Source organism: Castor canadensis, chromosome 1 (genome assembly GCF_047511655.1).
Source record: "Castor canadensis chromosome 1, mCasCan1.hap1v2, whole genome shotgun sequence".
Lineage (NCBI taxonomy): Eukaryota > Metazoa > Chordata > Mammalia > Rodentia > Castoridae > Castor > Castor canadensis.
In genome coordinates this window covers 53,130,505-53,143,407 of record NC_133386.1, presented here as the reverse complement: position 1 = coordinate 53,143,407, position 12,903 = coordinate 53,130,505, and the positions used below count along the sequence as shown (strand labels likewise).

Sequence of the window (12,903 nt, the reverse complement as noted above, 5' to 3'; positions counted from 1 at the left end):
AAACTGTTATAGAGAAAGATTTTATCAAAGAAATTATTTGTGTTTTCTGCTGATCTTGTCAAGCTTTAAGTATACTAAATCAGAGTTCATTTACGTATTTGCTCATGTGTCTTAAATGACCACCTTGTACCAGTGTTGTGTCTGTACTTTAAATATGGTGCAAACATTTACAAAGTTATATAAAAAAATGAGCTAGAGCTCTCTTTTATACAAGAGTGTTACATTTAACCTAAATCCTGACAGTCAGCCCCTGCCTCCCATAGGTCACCTACCTAGGTGTAGTCTTAAAGGGACAGACTCACTCCCTGAGTCATGAGGGAATTGGCCCAAACCCTCCATTTCCCACTCCCCCATACCATAAAGCAGCTTAGAGCTTTCTTGGGAGTTACAGGATTTTGCAGAATCTGGATCCCTAGATATGCAGCCCTTAGCAGACACCTTTTTATGCTCCTTCTAATATTCCTATTTGGGTCTTACATAATAAATGCTCTCAAGATTGTTTCCCCTCTCCCAACAGCCCCTTTGAAATAATGTATGGCTGCCCATTTCTCTTAGGGAACTTGCCTCCAACAGACCCTGCTCCTCTGGCTTACTATCTACCTTATATTAATTGTCTCAAGGAACTGCTCAGAGAGCATGCAGACCAGATCCTGCCCCACCCTATAACAATTTCTGTTAAACCAGGGGATCTTGTTCTCCTAAAGGATCTTCGACCCTCTTCATTGGGACTTCAGTGGACTGGCCCTCATCTGTTCATCCTCACGACACCCACTGCTGTCAAGCTCAACGGGATCCCCCAGTGGCAGCACCTCTCAAGGAACAGTTAGAGAAACAGAGAAGGGAGTTGGAGGACTCTTGGAATCCTCTAGGGAACAACATTTCACAGTGGTTCTCCTGGCCAATGCCCATCCTAATGCCTATGTTCTTGCTCTTCTATTCTTAAGCTTCCTCCCTTGTATTATTAAAAACAGTACAAAGATGTCTCTTAGACCACATGTCTGCTACTGCTAATCAAAACTTTAACCAGTTGTACCTCCAGGGATATCAACCTCTCCAAACCCATCCAGAGGACTGCTGTGAGGGCCTCTACCAGGAGCCACAGGAGTCTGAGGATCTCGCCCCATACAGCGCCCCCTGCCAGCAGGAAGCAGCTAAGAGACCAACGCTTCGCCCCAATTCCCGATCCTCAGCCCCTACCCTCATCATTATTAAAGAAAAAATGAGGGAATGATGAGTAATAATGTGGCCATTTTATCCTCAGGCCTCACTTCTTGAGAAATGGAGCCTCCTCCAGGCAACCTCAACTCCAACGGCAGCCCCACCCTTAACAGAAATTCCCACGCTCTAACCTCCTCAAGCTCCCTCTTCTAAAGAGCCACGCCTAGTCCAGAGCCAGCGCTGCGCCATCTTTCCCCGGCCAGCCTGGCAGTTGGTGGCTGCCATTAAACCTTGCTCTTGCACATGAGACTTTTCTTGTGAGCTTTCTTTGCGTGTTGCGTTTTTCCTAACAAGAACAGTATTTTTACGATAGCCTTGTTATGAGCTCAGAGAATTCAGTTTTAGTTTAACATAAGTACATTAAATTTTCACCTTCTAAAACCTTTAATGTAACTTTTAGATTTTAGTCCATTTAATCATTTATATAAGCATTTGTAAACTCCATCTTTTTATGACAATCTATTTTGTATTTTTTTGATAACTTACTTTGTAATCCTTGGGGGAGTTTGTCTTTATTCTTTTTTTTAATTTTAAGACAATTTTTGAGGACAAACCTTTTTATATTATTCTTTTTTTTATCTAAAAGTTTTTTTAAGCTTTTACTTTTAAAACCATTTTTTGTTGTTATTTGTTGGAAATAACTCATAAAACCTTTTAATGTAGAGCTTTATATTTGTATGAAAAAAAGTAGATGAAAAAAGTAGAAAGAAAGTAGCCTTAAAATTATTTTTTGTATAAAAATAATTTATAGAAAGTCCATTTGTTAATAGACCCATGGATTATAAGGGAGAATTAAATTCCAGACTTTATTTACCACAGCATGAGAGTGCAAGGTCATTTTTTTAACTATCTAAATTTTTAGATTTTTGTTGCAGTCTGCCACCTGGCCCTTTCCTTTTTTCTAGTTTGAGTGTTAACCCCTGAATGCCTGCATCTTAGTGAGACCTGATTGAAACAAGTTTGAAAACTGTTCTTTTTTTTTTAAGTAGCAGTAGAATAGAGCAGAAGTAACAATTTTTTAAATATAACTATATAATAAGGATCATCCTGAAGATGTTTACAAATTTATATGTTTAAAAAAAAGGGCTTAAGCAGGCTACAACAGAGATCTGGCTTTTTTGAATACTCAGGTATTCAACCAATTCAATTGGTCAATGTCACATTAACCAATTACAATAATTCACACTAAGTGATCCCTGAGCTGCTGAATTTTCTTTAGTGTCTTATTTTCTGAGGTAATCGCAGGATGTATCTTATCAAATTTCCATAAAAAATATTGGGGAAAAAAAAGTCAATGCCCAGGTTTAATTATATAAAAAAAACCTCAAAAGTTGTGTTCCAAAAGTTGTACAAATTTCTTGTGTGGGGCACATAGCCAATTGTACAAAAGAATAAGACTTAGAAGAGATAACTTACAAAACCCTATTTAATCAATAAAATAGAATTTTGGATCTTTGAATGAAAAATAAGAAATCACACACTCTAAAGTGAACAAATGGAAAAATGATAAATTAAGAACATTTAAATTTTATCCTGAAGACTAATTCTTAAGAAAAAAAGACTTAACGAGAGAGTAGCAAAGAAGGGAAATTAAAGTATTATTAATTAGGGAAACAAATCACTAATTTTTCCCATTTTATAATGAAAAACCTAGGTGTGGAGAGGTTAAGTGACTTGCTCAATGTTCTACTACTGGAATAAATAAGCTATAAATTCAGTGTCCACCTGTGTCAGAACTATGTTAGGAAAGTCAGCAGTGAATAAAGTCAATAAGAACTGGAGAGAGGATGCCAGTTTCCCAATGCTTGACCCCAAAGTCTAGATTCTCTTTGGTAATTAATTCATTGCCAAGACATTTATAGTGATTCTGCAGGAGACCACTAGAGATTTCTGATGGGCTTGAAGTGGTTAACTATACTTGTTTCCAAATTAGGATGTCTGTCTTTTTAACTGTGAACAATAGCTTGACATTGTGAGCAAAGTAGGCTGTCAGAACATGTCTGATGAGGGAGTGGGCATTGAGATTTCAGTGACTCCTGTTCATGGATTAGTTGCCTTAATCTGAATAATATCTGTCACAAAACTTAATGTTTGCTAATGGAAGGAAGAAAGGAAGGAAGGGAGAGAGGGAAGGACAGAAGGAGGGAAGGAAGGAAAGAAGGAAGGAAGGAAAGAAGGAAAGAAGGAAGGAAGGAAATAATGAAGAAGAGGCTTTTCATTCCTAGATGGTGTCATAGCTTTCTCAGTTCAATAGTTTTTAGATCTACTTTGGTTGTGAACACTTTGCTTTGACAAAGCAGAAATTGTTTGAGCCACTCTTCTGCAGTGTTTTGCGCCCATTGTTACAGGTGCATTGACTCATCAGTCCTCTCTGCAGAAGCCCAATGTGTCCACACCAGGACAAAGTATAGTTGCACTTACAAGCAGGTCGTTCTTTCTGTTATTCTTTTCTTCTTCCTCCTTGTTTGACTGGACATTTTTATATAGATGGAAATCAGATTATAGAAGGGTCAGTCAAGATAACACAAGTGTCTTACATGCAAAGGAAAAGAAGGAAGGCAGGGGCTTTCTTATCATTTGCTTTGGTTACAAGAGTGACTTGTAGGCTGGTTATGTAAATGTAAGCTTGTCTACTTTCACTTCCTCTTTGATTTCTGCACTCTTCTGTTGCTTGGTTATAACATTTGGGTCAGCTAGGTCGACTTGGGAATAGCTACTCTCTAAATAAAACAAAATCCATGATCTTCAAGGTTTAACCTTAAAAAAATCAGCAGATGGAGGGAAGGAGCTGTACCAAGCATCCTGCACAGTGTCTGACTGTGAGATTCACAGGTTCTCCCCCATCTCAGTCCTTATCCTGAGATAATCATTTAGTTCCAGCTCAACTTTACAGTCTCTGTCTCTCTTCACTCCCAAGCTCCCAGACTGTCTTTCTGTGGCATTGACTAGAAGTACGAAAAGCAAAGATGAAAATCCAAGCATAGTTCAATGTATTAAATTATTTAAAGATCTTTAGTGGGTTTCTTTTCTTTAAGAAGTGTTTTTTGCTAGTTATACATATAATAAAAAGAGCATTATAGATAGTTGTGGGATACTAAAAAAGAATAAAGAAAATAAAAATGAAGTGTAACTTCATTAATTCTTAACTCTGTGTAGTTCTTTAAGACATTTTAAGGTATCTTTTTATTTTACACTGTTGAGATCATGAGTTATGGGTATTCCCCTTGTTTGAAAACCAATTTTATTTACTTACCTCTGTTTTCTTTTTTTTCTCTCTCTCTAAAATAAGTTCAGCCCTTCTTTTAGAAATCATATCCTCCTGTTAAAGAAACATTTACAAATTTTAAATAGAAAATGGTAAAACGTCTTTCTATGTGTCAATATATTTTTTTCCAAAGTGAGGATAATATTTAGTTGGAAGGAGGGGGAACCTCCCCTGAAAGCATGTTTGCATCCTTGTCCTCTGGGCTTCTAGATCAATTATTTCAGCTCTTGGGGTCAGTCACTTTTTCCACAAATTTCAGAAGTCCTTTTCAAAATTTATTGTGCATTTGTTTGTTTTTGGTAACACTGGTTTTGTACATGGAGAAATAGAGACATACTGGGAGGTAATTTGTTGAAAATGCTAATCTTTTATTTTACTACTAAAATCTAGTCACCTACAATGGGTGGATCTGGAGAACATAACCTTAAGTAAAATTAGCCAGGTTCAGAAGGCCAAAGCCACATGTTTTCTCTCAAATGAGAGGCCTAATATAAAAACTAATGTATACCTAATATGAATGCAGCAGTGTTATGAAAAACAGGCCAGGCTAGGGCACACACAAGAGGTGGAGGGTAAAAGAAGGAAGTTAAGATGAATATGGTTGATGTACTCTCTATACAAGAATGAATATACAATTTTTAAACTGGTTGAAACAGCCATAAAAAAGGGACTAAAGTAGAAAGAAAACTAGAGGAGATAAACCAAACTGGGTTATAATACATATATACATGGAAGTGCCACAAGGAAACTCCCTGTATAGCTATCTTAAACAAGCAAAAATATCATTTATTTTTTTTCTCTTTTGCAAAACTGGAGAATAGGAGGGCAAAGCAGATCCTGTGATAACAATAAGAGGGGGGAGGAAGTGGGCAAAGGTTGTAGGAGGGTGAATATAGTGCAAAAACTGTGTACACATGAATACTGTGTACACATGTGTAAACAGAAAAAAAGATACCTGTTGAAACTATTCCAGGAATGGTGGTTGCGGGGGGGGAATGAAGAAGAATGGTGGAGGAGGTAAATTCAAGTATGATATACTTGATAAATTGTAAGAACCTTTGTAAATGCCACAATGTACCCCCACCCAGCACAACAAGAAAAAAATATAATCACCTAAAAATATATTTGTACATATGAGGAAAGCCCATATGCTCTGGAAATGGTCACAGACATGGTGAATGATAGTCATTCAGTTTTCCTAGCATCCTCTAAATCTAATGCAATGGAGCCTTTGATAGGTTCTGAAGGTTTGCATGAAAACTAATCAGTTTCCCTCAGGTTTGGGGGCTGGTGCACTCAGGACTTTCCAAACTACGGTTTCTTTAAATATATATATTTGAGTCTACTTTTCCTCTGTTCTCTTCACTCAAATAAGTAGTCAGTGAAGTTTAATTATTGTGTATCTGCTAGATGCCAGCCCTCTCTTGAGCACTGTAATATGTATTACTTCTTTTTCTGCTCAAAAGACACCAGCTAGTCAACAGTATTACGTACCGTAAGGGTGAGTTAACAGAAATTCAGAGGTAGGACTCATATGATGTCACGCAGCATGTGTGAAGATGGTTCAGAAACTAGCTTGAAAAGGGAATGGAGAAGCATAGGGTGTGGTGTCTGGTACAGAGAAGAGTTTGCATTTGTTCCCTTTGAGAAATACAGGCAAGAAGAGGTTTTGGAAGAAGAATGGAAGTTCAGATCCTATGGGGTGACTTAATCAAAATAGAATTAGGAAAGTTAGTCTGGAAGTAGCCTGGAGGGTGCAGAGATGAAGCCAGGAAGGACAATTATAAGGTCACTGTGGGAGTGTTGATGTGAACCAAGAAATCTCTGAACTACGATGGAGTTAGTGGGTGTGAAAAGGAAGGAGCAAATACATGAGGTTATGAACTTGCTCCTGAAATCTGCTGCCTTTTTCCTGTGGTTCCCTAAAGATCTCATAGCAAGGTGCTCCTGTCTGGTAGAGTGAAATCTACCAGATAGTGTACCACTGACATTTATTTGCTTTGTAAAGAGATGTATTAACATGATTATAAAAAGATCCTCAAATAATTCTTAGTTCTTACTATAAGGACTCGATATTTGATAAGATATGTCTTCATGCTTACTATGGTATTAAAACCAGAAAACCATATTCTTATGAGGACCACTTTATAACTTAAATACATGCTAAACAGATTTATTCCCATGTGTTTATGCTGGACACGCACCCTAATTTTTGCTTTCATGTCTCTGATGAATTTTTTTCTTTCTAATTTCTTCTGTTGTTTCACTCTCCACTTTTCAACTCGGGAGGGAAGGAGGCGATCAAAAATATCTTGATCTTCAACTTGTATAAAAACAGCAGCATCTGGGAAAAATCCACGTTCTCCCAGAAACTGGGCTTCCTCAGGATACCGTGGGAAACCATCTAGTATAAAACCTGTGGAACTAGGTAAATTTTTCCATAATTTATTTGCTTAAAATATTGTATTATAGATATATACTGATATTACATATAGTTATATTTGTACATATTATAGATTTTAAAATGTATTGATAAATCCCAAAGTTAAATCAAGTGTATAATGAATAATTTAAAGAGTTTACTGTAGTGTACTTTAATATTTTTATTTGTATTCATGGTATTTCTTCTCCAAAATGTATAAAACTAGATTAAAATTATAATGCTTTGTGCTTATACTTATAATATAAAATTATAGATGATCAGGTTGAATTACTATTAACTAGAAACTTTCTAAAGAAGACCACAGGAGAACAGAAAATAGGAGTGCCCAGCTTAATGAATGTGTCACCTTTACACAGTCTTTCTTTTAATGATGCGGTAATTCATACCCTCATCCCTGGGTCTACTTGAAAACAATAACAATTATTGATGTGTGTATTCTGGCTCCTATGTATAAGATGACTACATTCAAATGGGACTGTCAGCCTTGCAAGAATAAAGCAACTTTAAATACTAACACATTTTCATTAGAAGTGCTTGTCAGATAATCGGGCTTTGAAAACTTGGCTTTGTTTAGTTGAGAGACATGATTTTGGTCCTCTTTTGCTAATCCTACACATCTAAAATTTGTCTTGTTTTATGCATTTATATTTAAATATGTGTTTCTTCTTAATGTAACAGAACTTTATGAACATCTGATAGTTTCAGCCTTCAAAGACATTGATTCCAAATGTTAATTTTCCCGCCTTATTAAGTAGGTAAATTTCTGTATTATGGCCATAATATGTGTGTCCTGTTCTTCAGAGATGTGTTTAGTTTATAGTCTATCCTGGGAGGAGCAATTTCATTCCTAGTGTGCCAGCTGTCACTTCTGTGTCAATGTAAATGTCTTCCAAGACTGTGTCTCTACATCCAAACCTTCTTCTAGGGGTTGATTCAGACTTTTCAAAGTACTGTTTAGTTTCTCCATCGGAATGCCCTTTAGGAATTAAATAAGCATTATACCGTTGAAAATTCTACTCACTCTTACCCTTCCAAACTGCTCTTCCTCAGACTCGCCAGTCCTCTGGTGCCAAACTTAAGAAATACCTTTGGACCTCTCCCCCAGCTTCCTCCTGCCTCTCACTGTTAATAGCTAAGCAATGGCATGCCTCATCTGTATTCACATTTCCATTTCAGCTGCCCCTCAATTCAGCCCTTAGTAGATCTCTCCAGGACTAATTCAATAGCCTTTTAAAACGTGTTGATTGCTTTCCTGATTTATAAGGGCAAAAAATCTCACTGTAGAAAAGTTGGAAAATAGAGAAGAAAGCAAAATTATCCATAAGTATGTATCACAGAGAATTTGCTTTATTTCTTTCCAGTTGGTTCTTCCTGTGTCTATTTCTCTATCATAATATAAATAATTCTGCATCCTTTTTTTAACCTCATATCATATAATATTTCACATGCTATGACAAATTCTTCATTATAACAAATTTTAATGGTTGCATAATATTCAGCTATTTTATTTAGGCTTTTCTAATTTCACTTTTTACAATTCTTCAATCCATATCTCTGAATATCTATCTATACCTATATTTATCTGTCTAGATAGATATTTTAAGGTGTAGTGTTGAAGTCAGGAGCTAAATAAGTCATAATTATGCAGCTATAAGGAACCTGCTCATGTTTCCTACAACTACTGATCTAATTTAGGGAACAAGAACTTAAAAAAAAATTGGTGACTAATAATCCTACTCACTGACTTCAGCTAGGGACTAGGTGAAAGAGATTACTGTAAGGATTAAGTAAGTTAATTTAGATCATATACAGTCAACCAGTACCCAGTGCATAGTAACTTGGAAATAATGTGTATGCTGTAATCAATATTATAAATATCATTTCATTCTCTGCTGGTGGAACTCAAGGCAGGATTCTGTTTAGGGAAACAAGGTGAAATTCTAAACTCTGGTGGCCCGGAAATTTGTTCTAGATAGGTCAGCATTGTTCCTGGATATTTGGTCATGGGCAAACACTATTGACAGCTATCAAGTGGTCTTAACTGTAATTGTTTAAAAGGTTATAGGGGGAAAGAGTCCAGCACATCATTAGGGTCCATGGACTTAGAAGATGGTGTGTGTGTGTGTGTGTGTGTGTGTGTGGTCTTAATTATAATTGCGTATTAGAATCACATAGAGAGAACTCAAAACCACTAGTGCCTGGTCCTGTTCTCATATCCTGACAGACTCTGATTTAATTATTTTAGGGCGGGACCTAGCATCAAACTTTTTCAAAAGCTCTGCAGATGGTTTTAATGTTTAGCTCAATTGAGAATTACTATTTTATATGAATGTAAAAGAGAAAAATTCTTAAAAATATGTTGGACAACATTTTTACCTTTAATAATAAAGCAAATAAAGTCAATAACTATAATCCTGTATAAGTTAAAATACCGTATGGGTTCTTTAAGCCACCATTCAGAAAGAATTACTTCAAGAATTTCAGAAGGCAGTGGCTCATTTTCCATCAGACTTGATTTGATTGCTTCTTCTTCTTTTGTTAATTGTACTTCTGGAAGCTAAAAGCAAAAAATCAGAAAATAAGACAAGCTTTAAAGCTCAATATTAATACTGTATTACATAATTGATTAGGAGGAGATCTAGTTTTTCCTCTGAGATCATTTTTATACTACTGCTTGTAAACATTCTAAAACTTGAGCTCTTGTCTTTGTACTAGTATTTAATTGATTATAAATAGTTTCCAGTATAGCCAAGAGGATTTGCTAGTGATAACATGATTTTCATATGTGGCCTCAGGGTCAAAACTCACCACTTTTTGCTCAATTTTCCTCACACACCTATAAGGCTTACCTGATTATTGTCATTTATCCTATAATTTTGTGGTATTATCTCTTCAATCAAGATCCTGATTAGGGAATGGGACGACCAGGCTGTTATCTGAAATAATCAACCTCATAATAACAAATAGAAAATATCGTGATAATTAATTTAAGTCAATTTTCTCTGAGGTAAGACTACCCTTTTTAAAAATCAGTTCTTACTAGAATGAAACTACATTTTTTTGTTGAATACTTTTGTCATCAACATTCTGAAAATGAATAAGGTATGACAAATGTTGCGTACCAGGAAGTAGGAACTTGATTTTATTATTTTAAATAAAATATTTAAAATGCCTTCTGAGAGGTATAAATGAGTCAGAAAACAGCAAAAGGAAACTGAATAATTATAAAAAAGCAGTAAATATTTTGTTGCATAAAAATTCTGGACCCATTAAATTTAAAAATCTGGATCAATTTGTATTTTTAAGTTTCTAGAATACCAATTTCTCTCTGACTCTACTAAATATAGGTGGAAATCATTTAAAGACTGTGTTCGAAGGTATGTCACATTATCTATTAGGGATACTTCACATGTCACTATACAACCCTGCTCAGATTTCAAGTGTTATACATGACTGTACTTGGGTCTACTTATGGGGCTCATTTTGAGAAGAAAATGGCCTAACTATAACAGAAACAGTTGAAACAATAAGTTAGAATTAAGATCTTTCTTTGGAGAAGCCAGATAGGAACCATCTAAGAAATACATACAATGTTTATTAGGTATCAAAAGAAATTGATATTTTGAAATCTCCATTGTCACTAGGGTGTTACAAGATTTGATAGAAAATAGAGAATATGACATTATGGAAAACTTTGTAGTCTTGTCCAGAAATATCGAATAAGATAGTCCCAAATAAATGCTATCTATGAAATGGTCGAGTTAGGGAAAGCGTTTCTGCTTTTCAGGACAGTCAAGCCAACTCAGTATTTCATAGTCCAGATGAGCAGCGCGATCCATATTTATCAGTAGGGAGGAGGATTGCTGTGGCTAATTTTTCTCCTTAGGAACTTCATAGAGTTTTATTCTACATTGATTTGGCTTCCCCGAAATAACACCTGTAAAACACTACATGCAACCAGACTCACCTGTTTCTTTGTGCTTTCTTCCTCAATTTTAACATTGGCCTGCATTGCGAGCTCTTCAAATTCTTGTTTTGAAACTTGCTCTTCGTCAGAGTCTTCCTCAAATTCAGGGCCAAATTTCTTTTCAGCTTTAAGCAGTAATTTTTCTTGAAGAACTTCCTCAAACTGAATATGAAAAATGCCAAAATTTTCTGCCAACTTTCTTCCATGCATGGTTTTGCCAGAGCCATGGGGACCCAGAAGGCATATTCTTAGTGGAGGCGGCTGCCATGTGGTGTGGGCCAGGGAGGGGTGTAGGACAGAGGGAGAGTGAAGCAAAGAAGTTTTGAGTAATTAAGAAAACAGGTTTATTAACTACTTTCCCTAACACTGATAGGAATGATCACTTTATAAATTCAATAACCACTTTATAAATCTTAATTCCTTGAATTTATGCATTAGGATTTCAATGAATGTGATTCATGGCATTAACACCATAAGATTAGGGAGAATCAACAACCATGAGATCATCTTGATATCATATGCCAAAAAGAATAAAATGAAATTAGCTTTGTTTCTTTTTGAGAAAAGTTTTAAGGTTAATAAAGAATGCAAAGACACTTTCTTAGTTTGATTTTAAAAGATTTCTCAGCAGGGCATGATTGCTCAAGCCTATAACCTAGCTACATGGGAGGCAAAGATCAGGAGGATTGTGGTTCAAAGCCAATCCCAGGCAAAATGTGCAATATTTCCATCTCAACCAATAAAAGCTGGGTGCAGTGTCTCCCACCTGTTATTCCAACTATGTAGGAAGATTAGATAGCAGGATATCAGTCCAGGCTGGCTCAGGCATGGCTCAAGTGGTAAAGTGGCCTTAGTTCAAACTCTTTTACGTCTGGCTTTAAGATTTTTAAAAAGATGGAAAACTGTTCCAATGGTGATAAGCAAGTAAGAATAAAAAATAATGTTTTTTTAAAAACTAGGAATAGAAGGAAAGTTCCTCAACATTATAAAAGCTATATATGACAAACCTACAGCCAGCATTATACTTAACGGAGAAAAATTAAAACCGTTCCCTCTAAAATCAGGAACCAGACAAGGATGCCCACTGTCTCCACTCCTATTCAACATAGTACTGGAATTCCTAGCCAGAGCAATTAGGCAAGAAGAAGGAATAAAAGGAATACAAATAGGTAAAGAAACTGTCAAAATATCCCTATTTGCAGACGACATGATCCTATACCTTAAAGACCCAAAAAACTCTACTCAGAAGCTTCTAGACATCATCAATAGCTATAGCAAAGTAGCAGGATATAAAATCAACATAGAAAAATCATTAGCATTTCTATACACTAACAATGAGCAAACGGAAAAAGAATGTATGTAAACAATTCCATTTACAATAGCCTCAAAAAAAATCAAATACCTAGGTGTAAACCTAACAAAAGATGTGAAAGACCTCTACAAGGAAAACTATACACTTCTGAAGAAAGAGATTGAGGAAGACTATAGAAAGTGGAGAGATCTCCCATGCTCATGGATTGGTAGAATCAACATAGTAAAAATGTCGATACTCCCCAAAGTAATCTACATGTTTAATGCAATTCCCATCAAAATTCCAATGACATTCATTAAAGAGATTGAAAAATCTACTGTGAAATTTATATGGAAACACAAGAGGCCACGAATAGCCAAGGCAATACTCAGTCAAAAGAACAATGCAGGAGGTATCACAATACCTGACTTCAAACTATATTACAAAGCAATAACAATAAAAACAGCATGGTACTGGCACAAAAACAGAGGATCCAGATATGAAGCCACACAACTATGAGCAACTTATCTTTGACAAAGGAGCTAAAAATATACGATGGAGAAATAGCAGCCTCTTCAACAAAAACTGCTGGGAAAACTGGTTAGCAGTCTGCAAAAAACTGAAACTAGATCCATGTATATCACCCTATACCAAGATTAACTCAAAATGGATCAAGGATCTTAATATCAGACCCCAAACTCTTACGTTGATACAAGAAA

At 35.8% G+C, this 12,903-nt stretch overlaps 1 protein-coding gene across 1 annotated transcript in view; it reads right to left on the bottom strand.

Annotated features, from left to right (window-relative positions):
- The window catches only part of Ak9 (adenylate kinase 9), a 143,659-nt gene that overhangs the window by 43,023 nt on the left and 87,733 nt on the right, over window positions 1–12,903 (bottom strand). Inside the window, exons 25-28 of the mRNA XM_020176900.2 lie at window positions 10,894–11,154; window positions 9,359–9,483; window positions 6,688–6,907; window positions 4,472–4,537 (exon numbers count right to left, since the gene is read on the bottom strand). Coding sequence (XP_020032489.2) covers window positions 4,472–4,537; window positions 6,688–6,907; window positions 9,359–9,483; window positions 10,894–11,154 — 672 coding nt within the window. The remainder of the gene's footprint in view (window positions 1–4,471; window positions 4,538–6,687; window positions 6,908–9,358; window positions 9,484–10,893; window positions 11,155–12,903) is intronic.